At 42.7% G+C, this 19,784-nt stretch overlaps 1 protein-coding gene across 19 annotated transcripts in view; it reads right to left on the minus strand.

The window, feature by feature from the left end:
- The window catches only part of EPB41L2 (erythrocyte membrane protein band 4.1 like 2), a 285,231-nt gene that overhangs the window by 64,392 nt on the left and 201,055 nt on the right, over positions 1–19,784 (minus strand). For all 19 annotated transcript variants that reach the window (XM_075924159.1, XM_075924162.1, XM_075924170.1 and 16 more), the window contains 3 exons: positions 11,411–11,486; positions 4,211–4,429; positions 2,174–2,261 (listed from right to left, as the gene is read on the minus strand). In XM_075924159.1, the coding sequence (XP_075780274.1) occupies positions 2,174–2,261; positions 4,211–4,429; positions 11,411–11,486 (383 nt within the window). The remainder of the gene's footprint in view (positions 1–2,173; positions 2,262–4,210; positions 4,430–11,410; positions 11,487–19,784) is intronic.

Below are 19,784 nucleotides of genomic sequence, written 5' to 3' on the forward strand. Positions count from 1 at the left end.
ATATCATATTGTGTAGTTATATATACCATTACTTCAGTTAAGATGGAGAAGGCAGCGCCTCTTTGGCTGATAATGTCAGCTTGGGTACTTAATCAAGGTGCTGGAAGACTGTTTTGCTCAGAATAATAATTTTGGCCCAGTGACAATGCCTGATCCCAGTTTACCAGTTTACAGAAGCAAATACTTACTAATAGGACTTGCATGTAATGCCAGTCTTGAGAAGAGCTTCAGATTCTAGCACAATGAATACCAACATCCTCCTAACCAACCATCAATAATAGTACATGCTTGACATCCAGCTATCACTAGATTCTAGATTGACTGGCAGAATTTTACGGCTTGCAAACTGATCTCAGAAAAGATCTTTTCAGAGCTTTTGCTTGCCGTGAGAAAGCACTGTGAATAATTGAAAGCATTAGAACCACAGAGAGAGGGAAAATTCTTAAAGCCATTCAAGAGAAGAGTGAGCTGGCATCATAAACTTTTACTAGTAGTGCAAATAAGGTTGTAGATGTATTTACCATACATCTCCAGTAAAAACAAGTGCTCCTACATCAAGAGAAACTGGGAAAGGCCATTAATAAAATTACAAAAGCATTTTATAAGAGCTAACCACTTTACCGAGTTCCACTGAATAAAACAATGTTTCTCTAGTGTTTTTACACTATATAAAATTCTGATTTTAGCTTCTCTTAAAATATTGGCTAACTTTAGCATTCTTAGTCCATTAAATGAATTTTGCTACTGAATTCCTGAGAACACTGATAATTTTTTTTTAAAAAAATCAGTGTTAACACCAATAGAAATGGAAGTTCATTTCCAACCAGCTGGAGTAAAAATCTGTACTTAACTTCCACAAGTATATAGGGTTGCCAGGTGTCCAGTATTGTACCGGACAGTCCGGTATTTACGCGCTCTGCCTGGTAAAAAAATCAGAAAATACCGGACATGTGCAATGTCCAGTATTTTCTGATTTTTCCGGCTGCGCACCAGACGGAAGCTTGGCATGGGTGGGGGAAGCAGCTGAGAGTTCCAGCTAGGAGGCGGGGCCGCGATGAGTGTGAGGAGGATGGGAAGCCGATTTGCTCACCCCCCACTTTCCCGGCCGGCCGGTTCTCCCTCACTTCCCCTCCTGATCTTCCCCGGCCAGCCCCCCTGCACTCCTCCCCAGCTCTGCTTCCCACCGGCCCGTTCCTCTTCCTGATCTCCCCCAGCCAGTGCCGCTGCACCTCTCCCCGCCCCCGCTGCTTCCCACCCCCCTTACTCCCGGCCAGCGCCGCTGCACGCACTCTGCCCCCCGCCAGCTGTGCTTCCTGCTCCCCCTTCCTCCAGGCCACCCTTGCGGCCCCCGATCTCCCCCAGCTGTGCTTCCCACCCCCCTTCCTCCCAGCCAGCGCTGCTGCACCCTCTCGCCAGCTGTGCTTTCCGCTCCCCCTTCCTCCCAGCCAGTCCCGATTCCCCCCAGCTGTGCTTCCCGCCCCCCTTACTCCCAGCCAGCCCTGCCCCCTCCCGGCCAGTCCTCCCTCCCCCGATATCCTGCAGCCAGCCCCGTTCCGCCCGACTCCCCCCCCCCCCCCCCCGCCACGGCCAGCCCTGCTTCCCGTTGGCCCCCCCATCCTCCTCGGTCAGCCCAGTTGCTCCCCCTCCCCCACTAAGCTGTTTCCAGGCTCCCCCCTTTCTGGCCAGCACCGCTCCCTTCCTGGCCGGTCCTCCCCGCCCCCCCATGAAGTGTATCCGTTTTTTTTTAAAATGACTACCTGGTAACCCCTAGCAATGATCTAGGTTCTTGGAGGGTTTTTTTGCTTTTGGTGCAACAACTCCCCCCTCCCCCCTTTTCTTCCCCTTCAACAAAATTTTTTCCTGGTGTTTTTTTGGGGGTGAGGGGGTGGGGAAGGGGATGTTCTGTATTTTTGTTTCAGCCATCTGGCAACCCTAGGTATAAAAGAACCCACTACAGACATTTTAGGTTCCACTTTGCCTCTCCAAGCTTATTACTGGAATAAACATTTGAAACAAACTTAGTTGCTCCTAAGAATAAAGTAAGTATGGAGCTACATGAACTAAATAATCCTAGACTGAAGATAAAATATACATATATCTTCAGGATGAGTGGAACATGTTTATTATAGTTTGTAATTTTAATTACTTTTGAGGAAAAAAAACAGTTCAATACCTTGGCATGATGCAAATCCACTCCATACATGGAAAGCCTCTTGGCATTTTCTAAGAAATGAGAATCTGCCTGTGCTGGAGTCAAGCCCCTAGAGTCGTTAAAAGATTCAGTTTACTTCAGTTTACTGGTAAATATAAATATCAAGATAATAAAATCTACTGAAAATAGCTGCATTTAGGGTATATTAAATATCTCAGATGAGTGGAGCCTAAATCATGAGTGCTTTTGCACGTATCTGTATTTCTCTCCTCAACACTGTATATATGTATATTCTTATTCATAGTATATTATATTCATTTAGTAGCATGTACAATCTTTAGTGCTGTAAAACAGTTTAATTATAACCTACCCAAACATCCCCATCCCCAAACATTTTTTCCACTTCAAAGACCTGACTTTCACTTTTCCCTCAAACACAATCAAAGATCTCTTCCATAATTCAGTATAACTCAATCAGTATTTTTTTTATTAAATTATGAGATTGAAAAATCACTTTGGTTCATATTAACTTATCTGCTTAGTTTTCACAGTCCTCTCTGTGACACTGGAGTACATGTTCTAACTTCCTGACAGAAGTATGATTTTCAATTATAAAGATCTTAAAAAAAATACATACCAGTCTCCTAAAACATCCACTAACTTACCAGGAAAAGAGAAAGCCATAAACATGGATCTTAGTGCTCTAGGGATTCTACAGAATTTCTGGAATATTCCATATTCTACTCCTTAATTTAAAAATGTTGATCCTTTTCAGTTGCCAGAACAGATCCATAAACATTGAAAATGCTTTGCTTCCTTGATAAGCCACCCTTACAGGTCCAGGTCAAACAGTACCCACCACCAAAGTTAGGAATTTACTCTTCCCCACATTTTCTCAAATGTCCCACACAGAAAAGTTAACCTTTTCAGACTTAGACTGCACACTTTGTTATTAACTGCACAGTACTTAGAGAGCAATATATACTCAAATTGTGGCCCTATTGAAGAAAATGTGGGTGTTTGCTCTTAATATAATTCAGGATGTCATTCATTGCTATTTGTATTGTGGTAAGACCTACTCATGGATCAGGAAACCAATTACATTAGATGATGTACAAACAGAACAAAAAGATTCCTCCTGCCTCCCAGAAGCTCACAGTCTACCTTCATAACATAACATTTATCTAACAAACAAACAAAAAAACCTTTCTTCCATCAGTGTGAAGGAACAAGAATAATTTTCTATTGTTAACAAAATTAAAAGTGACTATGGTTTATTTAAGGTGAAAAACAACACTATAAAGAATGTAAAATTCAGGACATTGTGCTCTGACAACACAAAGAAATATATGATCTATTTTGCTGACTGAAAGCAATTGGCAATGCACTTACATCTTTCGTTTAATGAGACTTTGGGATCTTAATTCATTTTGTACACAACTGATAAAAGGGCTCAATCAGATTTCAATGTGTTTTCAATAAAACAAAGGCAGCTAGAAACTGAATAATTGTGGCTCTTAAATTAAATCAATTTCAGATTCTCCTTGTTTTCTTCATATTATTCAAAACATCTCTGAATGAAGCAAATTCAGACAACTGGTCTTTCAAAGCAAATAAAAAAGCCTATATTGTGAAATATAGACTCAATAACTGAACTCATAAGAAGTTTTGCTAAGGCCAGCTGATCACTTACTGTATTTTCAGTCTAAGTACAAATTCTTCAAATCGGAAAAGAAAAACTTTTCCAGATGAAATATTTATTGCTATGTTTACTGGCTAATACAAGAAGCCAACCATAAATTACTTTTTTGATGGAAAGCCTAGTAATAAGAGGCTTTAATAAACAGAAGAAAAAAAGATGGAAAGTCAACCTAAAGACAAATTTCATGTAAATGCATATAACAAAAATATAGCACAACTGATCTGATATAGGATTTTGAAAACACTTAGCACTATTATGAATCTTATACAATTGTAAACATATTTTAAGATCAAGATAAATGACAGGTATGATTAAGACAATATCAGCATATTTTACTCCCCCCAGATATGACACACCTGTGTGTTTTGTGCAGCTCTACTACTTTCTCCTCCATCTCTTTTGTTTGATTGGGTGCAAATTGGAATTCGCTGATGTAATCATTGTTGTGCTCCTCTGGATCATAGTCACCTAACTCAGCCTGCAGAGTATATGAACCAAGGAGGGCATGAGTCACAAAAGAACATGGCAGTCGTCCAGAAGCAATATCCTGACGAAGCTGTAGGCACAGGAAATATCTGCAAAAAATGGGGGGGGGGAGGAGGTTACTTAGGGTAGACAAATATTCCTGCAGGATATTTGTGAGGGCACATGCAGAAAGTTGAGTAAAATTTGTCCAAACACAGTTCCAATAGGCTGTTTATTACAAAGAGACAAAAGGAAAGGCTACTCACCTTGTACAGTAACTGGATATCTCTGAGAGGAGTGTCCCTGTAGGTGCTCCACTTTAGGTAGTAGTGCATTCCTGTGCCGTTGATCTGAAATTTATAGCAACAGCATCTGCACGGGTTGTGTGTACATGCAAAATAGGTGTTTTGTAATGCTGGTGGTTCCACGTGTAGTGTGTGCATGACCTGAGCCTCCAGTTCCTTTTTTACTGCAGAGCTCCTATTGTGAACTCTGAAGTAGAGGGGAAGTGGGTTGATAGGGGAGCACACTCTCAAAGAACTCCAGTTACTGCACCTGATAAGTAATCTCTCCTTCAAGCATTGTCCAAATGGGCGCTTCATTTCAGGTGACTGTAGAGACATGCCATACCATGAGCCGGGGAGGACTTCGGGTTCATCTGAGTCACGGAGGTAAGTACTGTAAGTTCCACTATGGTGTCAGCCCTGGAGTCCTGCATAATTGCATAGTGCTTAGCAAATGTGCAGACAGAGGCCCAAGTGGCCACGTTACAGATCTGCAGTTACTGACATTGAAATGGATCAAGTTGAAGGTGCTCTAACATGCTCTGATGATTTGGTATTCCCAATATGACAGCATGTTTGAATGCATGTGGAAATCCACTTAGACAATCTCTGATTGGATATAGCATCTCCTTTTGAGTGTTCAGTAGTAGAGATAAAAAGTCTAGGGGATTTCCATAAATGTCTGGGGATTTTTCCCCAACGAAGAATGCTAGCACCTGTCTAACATCTATAGTGTGTAGAGTGGCTTCAGTACCTTGAGGATTAAGGTAGAATGTTGAGATATGAACAAGTTGGCTCATGTGGAATGCTGAGTTTACTTTCTGTGTGAATTGAAGATATGGAAATAATATGACCATATCCTTGAAAAATGATGGTGTATGGAAGGTCTGTCATGAGCACCCCATCTTGCTTACCTTGCGGAGGCAAGGGTGACCAGAAAGGCTACTTTCCTAAGTAAAATACAGGTGGCTAATGGTTCAAATGGTGGTCTGATAAGGCAGAAGTGATCCCATCAGTTGAATACTGATCTCAGAACCTTTCCACTCATCGTCCTTTCGTGAGCTTGGGAAAATTATCTGCTGTGTGTGTGTCCACCATAGAGTTCTGACAGTTTGGCAGTTAGCATGCTGAACTGTTTATGGTGTGTTGGATGCACCTGTTTCTTTTCACAGAAGAGTGGATTGTAAGTAAGCTGTTTCTCGCCTGTTGATGTAAAACATGGAGGTGATAGTGTCAATCATAATTTGAATACATCTGTTTCATATATGAGGTAGGAAACGCCTGCACGTGTTGTGGACTGCATGTAGCTCTAGCAGGTTGATGTGCATTTGAGTCTCTGCCGGGAACCATTTGCCCTCGATCACGTGTTGGTATATGTGAGCACCCCAGTCTATCAGAGAGGCATCTGTGGTGATCACGGTTGCCAGAGGTTTCTGTTGGAATGGGATAGCCATACATACATTTTAAAGTCATGCCACCAATGTAAAGAATTCAGGGCATCTGATGGTACTGTGAGCCATTTGAGTAGACTGTGGCTACTTGGTATGTATTCTATGCTCAGCCAACTTTGTAAGCATTATATATGGAGTCTTGCATGTCATACCATGATATATGTCTGAATAATTGCAGGACAGTAAAAGTCTGAATTTGAGGACAGACTTGTACCTCTGAGATAAGGTTCCTGAGATTTGTAAATCTGATAAGGGAAGCGCCACTGTCACTTCTATGACTTCAAGGTGTGCCCCGATTAAGTTGTTGGACTGGGGTTATAGTTGATTTCTGATAATTTATTAATAGACCAAATTCCTAGAATAGTGTGGTATAGGCCTACACTACATTCAGTGTGTCTCACAATGTTGGGCTTTTGATAAGGCAGTTATTCAGGTAAGAGAAAATCATTATTCCCTGTTTGTGAAGATGAGCTGCTTCTACCACTAGGATTTTTGAGAAAACTCTTGGTGCAGTGGCTACTCTGAATGGCAGTATTCTGTAGTGGATGTGTTCTTGTCCTACTGTGAAATGCAGAAATTTCCTGTGAGCAGAATGAATGCTGATACGGAAATAAGCATCTTGGAAGTTGAGGGCTGAAAACCAATCCCCCCGTTACAGCACTGGGAGTACTGTGGTCAATGGGAAATTTTGGGTGCTCACAAACTTGTTGAGCTTCCACGGGTCCAGGAGAAGTGTCCATCCTCCTTCTTCTGAATCAGGAAATAATGGGAGTAGAATTCCTTCTGTTTGAATGGTACCAGTTCTCATTCTACAGAACCTAGCTGTAAAAGATGATCCACTTCTTGTCATAATAGGTGCTTATGAGAAGGGTCCTTGTAGACAGACAAGGAAGGGTAGATGGACAGGAGGTAAAGGAGATGATATATATAACTTGATTATTTCTACAACCCCTTGGTCTGATGTTATGGCAGCCCAGATGTGGAAAAAGGCCAGAATAGATGGCCAAACAATGGTGAGTGGTCAGGTGTAAGTGCTGTCTCCTGAGGGAGGTCATTCAAATCCTCAACCAACTTTCAAAATCATGTTTTTTGAAGAAGTTGACTGGAAAGTCAGCACTTATGATTGGGGTGTTTTGTTGGCGCCGTGACAGTTGATGCTGCTGTTAATTTTCATATGGTTGTTGTTGTCTATTGTTTGAAGAGTCCCTAAGTCTCTGATATGGTTGGTACCATCTTCTCTTCGCAGAAGAAGTGTAAATCTCCAAAGTGAGAAGGGTGGCCTGAAAGTCTTTCATTGAATGAAGCACCTTGTCCATTTTCGATAAGAATAGCTGTTCCTATTCTTATAGAAAGAGCCTCAACTTTCATTCAAATTTCTTTTACTATCCCTGAGGTCAAAAGTCACGAGACTCAGTGCATTGTTATAGCTGTGGCCATCATTCTGGTTGCCGTGTCTGCTGTGCCCAATGACACCTGAAGGGCTGTTTTGATTATCAGCTGGCACACATTAATGATGCTTTGATACAGTGTCTATTTCTTCTCTGGGAGTTCTGACACAAAGGGGTACAGTTTCTCATAGTGATCATAGTTGTATTTGATCAATAGTGCTGAGTAGTTGTCTACTCAAAACTGAAGGATACCAGAAGGACACTTTGCACCCAAACAAGTCAAGTGTCATATGTTTCTTATCATGCAGTGTTGTCTTGAATTGTGGCTGTTTTCTACAATAATTTACAGCATAGCCAGCTAAGGAGAGGGGAGATGGGTAAATAGAAGTTTTTCCCCCTTGGATGGCACATAACAGTTTCTATCTGCTCTTTTGCAGGTTGGTGGGATAGAGACTGGTGTCTGCCAGATTGTCTCCCCAGGGTTGAAGATGGTTAGTGCAATCTTAGGGGAAGAGAAGTGTTGTAATCTTTGTAGCATATCTTGTAGAGCCCTGCATGGATATGGATATCCATGGCTAGACATGGGTATCTACTGATCCGCAGGGCTCTATTCCCAAGAGATTCTGTAGCCAACGGAGAGGAACATGGTCCTATCACTCCCAGGAGCCTGTGTCCTGCTCTAGCAGCTCCTCCTTGCCATGCAGCTGTACTGCCCTCAGCCATGCCATGAGTACAGCTGTATGACACACAGGAGACACAGCTGGCAGCAAGGCTGAGGGCAGTACAGTCGCGCATTGTCAGGAGGAACTGTCAGCATGGGACGCTGGGTTCTGTGAGCAATAGGACCATACTCCTCTCCATCAGTTGCAGTATCTCTTGGGAGCAGAGCCCTGAAGATCTGTTATACTAATGTCTATCTGCTGATATCCACATCTGTGGGTAGACATTTGTATCCATGCACAACTTCTACCAACATGGGCTGCTTTGTCTTTACCTCTTCCAGCAGGGCTGTCTTGACTGTATTCCTGGAACTCCTTAAAGTAATCCACCCAAGTTGGCGGGATGGAGATAGGGGACAATGGATTAATTTGTAAATGAGGATGAATTGAGTGTAGGAGATAATGTCATGCTCTGTACCAGTCTTTGGGTCCTCTGGCTCCCTTCGCCCATCCTGTACCTTCAAGGATTGTGGTGTGGGGGAGGCAGGGTTACAATGCAGTTTATATTTCTGAACTGTGGATTGTTTAGAATGATGACCCCTATATGAGCCTCAGGATTCCCACTGCATTGGGAAGGCAATTGGGATGTGCGCTTCCATGGTGGTCTGCACCATGGTTGGTTCATTTGGTATCTGGGACCATGAGGCTCCATGACGGTTAGTGGGCTTTAGGTGAGGAGATAAGGGATTGTATCTCTGCATCTCCTCTGCATTATCAGAGAACTGAGCTATTTCATGGGATCTGTAAACTCCTCTGAAGCCTGTCAGGGAGCCCTCAGCATTAAGTATTGCTGGATGTGGTGCCAATTATATTTCTAAGTCTATCTGATGCAGTAGAGACTATGGCAATGCCAATATCTGGGCTGTCAGTGCCGTGGAATCTATTCTTTTCATTGATGGAGTCAGTGCCAATGGATATTGTTACTGTTTAGTTGCTGTGGTCAGTGCTGACTTGCTAGCATCTACTGGTGCCACCAAGTCATCAGTGCCACGGGCGAAGGCATAGTGCCTGATGAGGCACAAGGGGCTGAGTTCCATACTGATGAGCTCCATGCCGTGAAGGAGACATTTTTTTCCAGTGATTCAACTTTGTCTCCTTCACTCTGACCTTGCAGTACCAGGGATATATAGAACATCATAGATGCTCACCTGACAATAAGATAGTATCAGAGCATGTGACTTTGAAGCCACCACCTTTGTTTTCTCAGTACTCTCTGCAAAGATATTTGAGACCTTTTTTTTTTCCCCAGAGGGTAAGCCTCCTTTTTCATTTTGAGGAACATCCAGACAGGGAGTTCAGCTGCAGGGACCTCAAAATCATTTTCAGCCATAAATCCCTGTCTGGTTGGGCTCTGGTTTTTAAATTGCTGCAGTGTGGGCATTTATGGGGGATACTCCCCTCACCCAGGCAGCATATACACATTGAGTGCCTGCCTGAAATAGGCGGAAGCTGCAGTATTTGAAGCCTGGAGACTCAGACACATTAACGAGTAACTGTCTCTGAAGGGGTTGGGGGCTGCTAACGAACTAACAACTTTTTTGTGTGTGACTAATGCTAACGCTAAGATTCTATATAACTATTGAATTAAATAACTATTTTCTAATGATTTTAGGGAAGAGTCTGACATTTTCCCTGAGCTATCTTCAGCAGAGGACAGTTGAGAAGGAACTGAAGAACTCAAGTCATGTTCCACAAGACGCTGACTGCGCATGTGCGACCCATGCGGACACTGCTACCATTCATCTTCAATCGACAGCACTGGGATGCACTGACACCTGAAATGGAGCATCCACAGGGACACACTCAAAGAATTCCATTTCTATCAGACCTTGCCAACTAAAAACAAAGGATTTGGAGTTACAGTTTTAATATAAGAATCAATGTATTGGTCGTATATCGATTGAATTAGAAATATTCTGATTCCCAGATCAAATGAGCAGACTGTTCCCTCTTGGTGGACTGGAAAGCTTATAGAACATGATGGATGTTACTATAAAGAAACAATAAAGGATAATAATTCCATTGTACTATCTACTATGTGCTTATTGCTGTGTATTTAACACTTCCATTTATTTTTAATAGACTTAGCAACTAAAAGCACCTTAACACCTTTGAGCTCAGTACTCCTGTCAACACAAGTTACCCTACTTCTTATATTCTGACACAGGGGCAATCCCTAGTATCCACTGGCTGCATGCCTCCTACCCTTAAGAGTTTCAATCTTTTCTGGTCTCCTCACTGCTACCATGCTGCTCCATTCTATCCCACTTTTTTCCTCATCTTTCCTTTGGTCTCTTGCTATAATTTTTATTTTCTCCCTCTTCCTTCTGGACTTTTCATTAGCACCTCTCAGCATTTTAACTAGCGTTATGGAGGCCTAATAAGAGCCATTGAGTTCCAGGTCTCAGTCCGGCTTAACACTGCTCGGCTGTGTCTACACTGGCATGAATTTCCGGAACTGCTTAAAACAGAATACTATTCCGTTTTCAGTTTTTCCGGAAAAGGAGCGCCTACATTGCCAGGCTGCTTTTCCGGAAAAGCCCCTTTTCTGGAAAAGCGTCTGTGGCCCATGTAGACGCGCTTTTCCGGAAAAGAGCCCCGATCTCCATTTTCCCCGATCGGGGCTTTTTTCCGGAAAAGACTACTGGGCTGTCTACACTGGCCCTTTTCCGGAACAGTGTTCCGGAATAAGGACTTATGCCCGAGCGGGAGCAGAATAGTTTTTCCGGAATAGCGGCTGATTTTGTACAGTAGAGCATCGTTGCTTTTCCGGAAATTCAAGGGCCAGTGTAGACAGCTCGCAGCTTATTCCAGAAAAGCGGCTGATTTTCCGGAATAAGTGGCCCAGTGTAGACACAGCCCTCTGTTGTTAACTGAGAGTAAGATCTGCTGTGTGATGCCTTCATGCAAAATCTCCAACTCCTACTTACTCCCTACTGGCTACAAAGAGCAGCAACATTGTGCAGGGTGGTCAAACTGTGCTGCAGCAACAGACAAAATGCTTAAACTTCCAAATCATCCTGAAATTGGTGCCCAGCATAAGCAGTATGTGGACCAAAAAAACCCCAAAAAACACTCAAGGTTTCTCCCCATGCCTATGGACCTTTAGCTCCCTTATTCTACAAGGGGGAAGGTGGTAAAAAAAATCTGCAATGTGATTTCAAAGCCTAGGAAGTAGTTGTTGACTTGCAGAGTGTACAATATAAGAACACCACTGGTTTTCAAGTTTTAATATAAAAAATTGTATACCTGGTAATGTCTTCAGTCAACTGTGATGGATCGGGAGGATAAAACTTCACATTAAACGTGAATAGCCAGGGCAAGCCTACAAATGGGAAATGTCGGATTATTAATCCATAGAACTTTAACAAGCAACCAAAATAAACAAACAAAAATGTCTTATTAGAAGATTTAAAACACTTGTGAAGTCTTAATTGCTGAAATGCTAGTCACATCAATGACAGTCAAATTTTAAATGTAAGAAATTTAGAAATTATATGCTAAATAGGAAGTTAAAACAGGGGAGACTTCTTGTTCAATTCCAGGTAGTTACACTTGTAAACTGAAATATCAGGTCAACAGGATAATTTGTATTTCTTTTCTAAATAAATGTGTTACAATGGTTTTCTTATCAGTTAATGTAAACATCCACAAAATATTTAGGGTTTTGAATTCTCTGACAACTACAATAATTTCAGTTAAAGGTATTTTTTGTTCAAACAAGTAATTTAGAGGGATTTAACCCAGAGCAACTGATTGCGAGATAATATAACCAATATTTTCCACATTCTTCCAAGCTAAGTCTCTCTCCCCTGTTGAAATTCCTTTTTTCATTTGGGAGACTGTAAAATCACTCCTGGAGAAAAAAAACTGAAAGAACTGAGCTGAGGTTTGTGATGCATACTGTAAAGAAGGATGTAGAAATAGAACATCTGTAAAACACTTCATTTGCTGGCATACATTTTTGTAGCCAAAAAATGACTGCTCTTACCATATATATAGTAGCCCAATGTCTGAGAGTCTGTAACGCCAAAATATTGGCTGTTCCCTCTGGGGGGCACTGTTGCCTGAAATGCTGGCTGTTCCCTCTGGGCAGCCCATGCTGCATGGGGAGTGCGGGGCCCAAATAGCCGCTTGTTCCCCCACGGCGGCCCAGCTGAGCGGCACAGAAGTCAGCCGAGTACCATGGTGGGAAGCGAAGGGGGGCGGGGCAGTGACGTGCGGCGTGACAGCGGCTCCAGGCCCTGCCCCTTGGCTGTGAAAATCATCTCCCCGCCCCCCTTTGACTCCCGCCGTGGCGCTCAGCTAACTTCTGTGCTGCTCAGCCAGGCCGCTGCGTGGGAGCAAGCCTCGCAAGTGACCATTTGGGCTCTGCGCCTCCCATGCAGCACGGAGAATGCGGAGCCCAAACGGTCATTTGGGCTCCATGGTCCCACGAGTGAGAGGCAGGAGGGGGAGGAGAAGTGAAAGAGAGAGAGGCAGGAGGCGGAGGAGAGTTGAGAGAGACAGAGGAGGGGGGGAGGAAGTAGGAGGAGGAGAGAGAGATGGAACGAGAGACAGGAGGCTCAGGAGAGAAGACTGACGTGGAGAAGAGACCTTAAAATCCCGTCTTATGATGGGCTAATTGGCTAGTTAAATATAAAAGCATATACACATTATAATTTCCCCTATTATTAGAAATAGAATCATACACACGTAGGCCTGGAAGGGTCTCGAGAAGTCATCAAGCCAACCCCCTGTGCTGAAGCAAGACCAAATAAACCTAGATCCTAGCAACTGTTTCTCCAACCTCTTCTGAAAAACTCCAATTATGAAGACATTCACACACCTGTGGAACCCTACTGCAATGCTTACACCTATCCTTGTAGTTATAGAATCAAAGAATACTAGGACTGGAAGGGGCCTCGAGAAGTCATCGAGTCCAGTACCCTGCCCTCATGGCAGGACCCAGTACTGTCTAGACCATTCCTGACAGACATTTATCTAACCTACTCTTAAATTACTCCCAACGATGGAGATTCCACAACCTCCCAAGGCCATTTAATCCAGTGTTTAACCACCCTGACAGTTAGGAACTTTTTCCTAATGTCCAACCTAAACCTCCCTTGCTGCAGTTTAAGTCCACTGCTTCTTGTTCTAGCCTCAGAGGCCAGGAAGAACAAGTTTTCTCCCTCCTGCTTGTGACACCATTTTAGATACCTGAAAACCGCTATCATGTCCCTCTCAATCTTCTCTTGTCCAAACTAAACAAGCCCAGTCTTCTTTCAATCATCCTTCATAGGTCGTGTTCTCTAGACCTTTAATCATTCTTGTTGCTCTTCTCTGGATCTTCTTCAATTTCTCCACATCTTTCTTGAAATGCGGTGCCCAGAACTGGACACAGTACTCCAACTGAGGCCTAATCAGTGCAGAGTAGAGCAGAAGAATGACTTCTCATGTCTTGCTCACAGCACACCTGTTAATGCATCCTAGAATCATGTTGGCTTTTTTTGCAACAGCGTCACACTGTTGACTCATATTTAGCTTGTGGTCCACTATAACCCCTAGATCCCTTTCTGACATACTCCTTCCTAGACAGTCGCTTCCCATTCTGTATGTGTGAAACTGACTGTTCCTTCTCTCCGCTTTCTTAAGTTCTGTTCCATTAATGTCTTCAGTTTTTAAAGTTCTTGTTTTTAACTGGAATCGAATTTTTAAAGTGTTTTCATTACTCACTAAAACAATATTTGGAAAATAATTCATCTTTATTATTCCCAACATATGCTGTTGAATGCATGGCAGTACCAAAAATACCCACTTAGTTGTTATTAAACACTGAGGCAACTCCTAGGATCTGTGACAAATACAGTCATAATCATAAAAATAAAGCAAGCACATCAAAATTAATGAACACATTGTCAATATTCTATCCATAAATTTGCACTAAACATGCTACAATACCTAACAGCCCCCAAACTACAGGGCCAAGTAGAGTATAGCACACCATAACACATTATTATAGCTCACTGTTAAAATGCTCCTTCAAAGCCTTCCTGAGCCATACAGCTTCTAGTTGAGCTCTTCTGACAACCCTTGGATCTGACTGTTCAAATTCGGCATATAGACATTCCTCCTTTACCTACCACCTAAAAGCAACTTTCCCCCTTTGCTCCATATACACAATGCAGAACACTGAAGGTAGCTATAATCACTGGGATGTTTTTCTCACTGAGACCCACTGTTGCGAATAAACATTTGGTCAGCACCCCTTCAAATGACCAAAAGCATATTCAATTGTCATTCTGCACTTGCTGAACTGGTAGAATTAAATTGTTCCTCGGTACTACTGAAGTCATAAATGTATAGCTTCAGGTGCTGTACAGTAAGGTGTAGAGTGGGCCTCCCAGGATCACACTGGCATTTTGCCATTGCTAATAGAAATCCGCTGATCAGGATAAAAAAATCCCTGCTTGCAGATGAAAATATAATCGATACATAAAACCAACTAACCTTTAATGATCTATTCCAAATGTCTTTTACAGAACATTATAATCTTTATTGCCCCCTCCCAGAACATGTGTTATCCCTTATGTTTATCTGTCCCAACTTCTTTTTAGCTCAGACATAGATTTCTCTTCCTAGATCTGAAAAAACTCTGAATAGTCCAAAAGTGAGCATTTTTCGCCAACAGAAGTTACTCCAATACAACATATTACCTGGATTATTTGAGGGAAGCAGCTGGCATTGGCCACTTTTGAAAGACAGGATACTAGGTTAGAAGGACCTTTGGTTTGACCCACTATAGCTGTTTTTATGTGTTTATGCAACTTACCCACATTTTCTCACTATAATTTCTGTTCTCAGAATGAGGCAATTTATTGTGGTATTTTTTGGGCCAAAGAATTAAACCATTAAAATGTAACAATATTTGAACACTGTTTTGAACTCTTAAAAAAACCTAACAGTTGTGCAATAAACATTGGACAGTAGTTCTGGAACACATATGTAGTGCAACAACTTATAATCTCGCTGAAGTTGCTAAGTTAGAGGAGAAAATGTTGAATAAAATACCTATACTTAAATACTGAAATGGTATTTCTGCATAAAAAGAAAAATGAACATTCATAAGGAAACTATGTATTTTAAAAAGACAAAAATTAGACAAGCCAAAATGTTCATATTTTGTTAAGAGCACCTGGGAATACAGATGAAGTCTCCATGCTAGTATCAAAGCTACAGGCATTCTCAGGCAGTTCCCTTAAATCTCCTGCCACTCACATCTAATAGTTAAACTAGGAACACAAAAGAGAAGCAACTGAATCTTGGTATAGTTTTCTTGGTATAGTCTTGCCAGCTGTAAGGAAGGCAACTGAGCAAAGTGCGCTGGTTAAAAAAAAATGAAAAGGAAAAAAACCCCATAAGAATATTTATTCCTTTTAATTGTAGATGGTTTGAAACGGGCCATTTCGCTCCCTCGCAAAATTTTTATCCGAGTAGTTATTGAAAACTTTATTTCAAAATTGTTTGTTGTTAAATGGTTAAATGAAAAAACCCTTAGATTCTGGTAAACAAAAATGTTAATGATTTCAATAATGTTTTAGATAAAAAGTAATTTAAAAAATTAAACAGTTAAAATGCCATTAAAAAAATCATTTTTGTGAATATTTTGTCACAAAACAGAGACATTTCTAATTCTGGAATGATGCCAAAAAGGTTATTCCTCTTTGAATTTACAAAATCCCCAAACTGAAAAGGGAAAAGAGTTTGAGTTCATGAATTATATGCCAAATGAAGCACTGTTTAATGTCTAAATATGAATATTCTCAACATTTTGAATTTTCCTTTACATTAAAACTTTCTACCAAGATTTTTTTTAAAGTGACCAGTGATTTAGGGTGTTTCAATTATTGAATGTCCAGCTTGAACCACCTTACATGAATTAGATTTTCAGAGGGAGTACTGTACCCTGTGAAAGTCTGGCCTCTGAGGTGTGGAACTGGGATACCCGAAGTCAGTTAGTCATTTTTGAAATTCATGGCCCCATGTGTGTCACAAGATATTTCAATTCACAAAACATCTTTCTGAACAACTATTAATGGGCCAGTAAAACTGGCATACTATGTATCAGAAAGCCAGAAAGTGAATTTTCTAACATATGCATGGCAGAAGATTTCTGAAGTGTTTGCAGTGATGCATATTTTAACACAGGGTGGCAGGATTAAATCCAAAAGGTCAAGTCACTGGAGAAAAAAGTCTAATGGTAATTAATGGGTCAAATGTACATACAATCTGAATTCCATTTTAATGCAGCACTATTGAATGAAAGCCATAACTGATGGAAAAAGTTAATCAATTCACTCCCTAGGGATTAGCTTCAATTAAAAAGTTAACGTTTAATTCCAGCAAAAGGAAAAAATCTATCAGCATGAGCCCATATAACAGTAAATATTAACATTTCAATCCAGTTTTGAGATGCACATTGTAGCGGGTTTACGGGTGCGAGCACCGCTCCCCTTCTTCTCCGCTGAGGGGAAGAAGGGGGGGGCTCCGCGAACCCACCGCCTTGCGTCGGTCTGGGGAATCCCTAAGTTGGGTCTGTCTACGGTGGCAGTGTTGGGTGCGACCGCCCCCTACCCTAGCTGGGAGAGGGGTTTCAGCGGACCCACCACCGTGGCACGCCTGGCGGGGTTGGGGTTCGGCCCCCTGCGGGCCTCGGGGTCCTGTCCCCTTTTTCGCTGCTCCAAGGAGCAGTTATGCATCCGTAGAGCGTGGGTGTGACCACTGTCTTCACACTGCCCTCGTCACGGGGGGGAGAGGGGCGTGTGGGGAGTTGGGGACCCGGGCCCTCCCTCTCCTCCGGGTCCCAGCCCGGGGCCCTAAGTGGAGTGTGGTGTCAGCTAGTCACCCTCCACGGCAGACGGGGCAGTGGCCCTAAACTCGCCTGCCCACGGGCGCCAAAACAGCTCTGCCACAGGCTCCTTCCGCTCCCCACTGTCCGGCCTTCCCAGCGGGACGTCCGCTGTGTCACTCACCCCGCCGGAGTCACTGGGTCCGTCCGACCACGGTCCTGAGTCCGCCGAGGCCGTCTCTCTTCTTCGCCCGAGGGGCAGGAGGCTTGGTGCCCCTGGAAGCCAGCATGGCCGCCACTCCGCCTCCCCTTACCCGATGTCCACCGGCCATTTTTCAGGTCACCCAGGGAGTGACATCAGGGGGGTTGGCCCTGCCCCCCCTTCGGGCTCCTCCTCTGGGCTCTCCCCGGTGCTCGCCCGAGGACCCGCCCCAGCACGGGCTGCCTGCCCCTGTCGGGACGCTTCAGGACAGGCCCCCTGGGGTCCGGGTCAGGACGTGCCGCCACTGTTGCGGGCCCCCCCGGGCTCCCTGTGTTCGTGCGCCCGTCAGGCTGGCGCGGCTCTGCCGCTTCTGGCTGTGGCAGCTTTTCCCCCATCTGGGGGGGTTGCCCTCCCCCCGGGGCCAGTGCGGACCCTGCCGGGTCCGTCACACACATATACTTGTAGCTCAAATATACCAGCGTTCTGATATGTTTTTTGTGAGAAGAGTCAATAATGGTAAGAAATCTTGCAGTAATATTGGATTAAAACCTCCTGATTAAAAAAAATGTTGCTAATGAAAAACAAAGATAATTTAAAACACTGCAAAAGTGTATGCGCTGAGTGAATGTATAGAGAAATTAATAACTTAAGAAAACTTTAATTGTATTCCTATGAAAATGCTAATTTTCTGTGAACAAAAAGTCTATTATGATAAATAAATGTTAGGCCCCAAATTCACCTATTTAAGGGCAGCAAAAGTGTTCTCTTCTTGAGAGCAAGAGGGCAACTGACCTCTCTCGGTATTGTGTCACAGTTCCAAGTGCAGACTCTGCACTAGAAAAGTGCATTAATTACCTTTTATGCCCTGTCCACACAACTAAATTAACAAACCGTTCCTGACACCCAGTTCATCTATACCTGGTTTATCTGGAACTGTAAACCAGGAAACACTGTTCAGCATTCGTCTCCATCTCTTCAAATAAAGTGAAGACTTGTTTGATGCTAAGTTTTTAATTGTTTACACTTGGAGTTAAACCAGGGGTAGAAGACATGATGCTAAACCCATTGCTAGCTTCTGTTAGCAATGTGATATTTTTCTTAGCATATATCAGAACTCATTGAAAGCTCTTTATAACCAGAATGTCTGAATTTGTTTGTTTTACATGAAAGTTTATCTTCTGAAACACAGATGTTAGCAAAAATGCTCCTGGAGTTTCAATCCATGATATATATGGATATTACAGGTGTATACATCTTCAGTAAACATGCTAAAATCCCATAATGTATTAAGACTACTATGACAGCCTCAAACAAAAATCAGCAAAGCTGTTTGAAACTGAATTAACAATTTTGCATTGGCTACAGTATGAACTGATGGTGTTTTTATATATTAAATGATCATGAGAAACTGTTTCTCCTCTGAACAAAAACTGAATGCATTAAACTACTTGTGTACAATCTATTCCTGTACTTCTGACTTAGTCTATGGGTATAGCTCATATGAACAGCAATGTGACAAAAGCACACAAAAACTTGATTGTCTGTATAAAAAACTCTATACTGTGATTCTGACATTATAAACTGTTGGACAAGGTAAAAATGTTGTTATTTAAATGATATTTAGAATTTTGTCTGTACTAGTGCTCTCTGTTTATTGGTGCTTAACAGTATGGGCTACTAAAATGTCAAGAATTTGTCTTGCCAACTTGCTACCTCAAAAAATGCTTCAGAAGCAACATTAGACACATTCTTCAAGGAAAAGAATGTAATAATCAACAGTGCACAATTAACATGATTCATCCCATCTATACTGGAGAATCAGTGTTTTAGCCCAATAAAGGCATTCTTGTATCTTTTACTGTTGGTGTATATGCTATTTTTATTGTTCAACTAATAGTTATGTGGTAGTATGGCAAGAACAAATACATTAATGGCATACAAGCAACTGTAAAAAAGGCATTAAATATTAAGTCATTTTCCCTCTGAAATATATTGCCCTGAAATTGATCTAAGGAGCCAAGATGATCTAGTCCTTTTTCTTAAAAACCTGCATGTACTTAATCCAGTCTACATCCAGTCCTGGACCAAGCCGTACTTGCGTGCCAGGCAGCAGGCGCATGGCACAGGTGCAGCCTTGCCCCGGGTGCGTGGCACCTGACTGACATGGTAAGGGACACCATGCCCCCAGACGCATGCGCAGCCTCACCTTCGGGCACACGGCACCCTTTACCACTTCAATCAGGTGTTCCCCATAGGTTGGCGCTCTGGGCAGCTGCCCGACTACCCTCCCTCCCCCTTAATCCGGCCCTGTCTACATCATAGACCCTCTCTCTTCTAGGGATGTTAATGTGTAGTTGATTATATGATTAACCAATAAGCCAGGACTTATCAGTTAATACTATTGACTACACACACTCGCCCCTCCTTGCTGCCTCAATCAGAGGCTGCAAGGGGATGGCGGGAAGGGCAAGAGCCGATACATGCGGGGAGCTGGCTTTTAAGTGTCTTGATAAAAATTCTTGATCTAGATCAGGGGTCTCCAAACTTTTCTGCCCGAGGGCCGCATTAACTATCAAACAGCAGTTCGGGGGCCG

Source organism: Pelodiscus sinensis, chromosome 3, assembly GCF_049634645.1.
Source record: "Pelodiscus sinensis isolate JC-2024 chromosome 3, ASM4963464v1, whole genome shotgun sequence".
Taxonomy (NCBI): Eukaryota; Metazoa; Chordata; order Testudines; family Trionychidae; genus Pelodiscus; species Pelodiscus sinensis.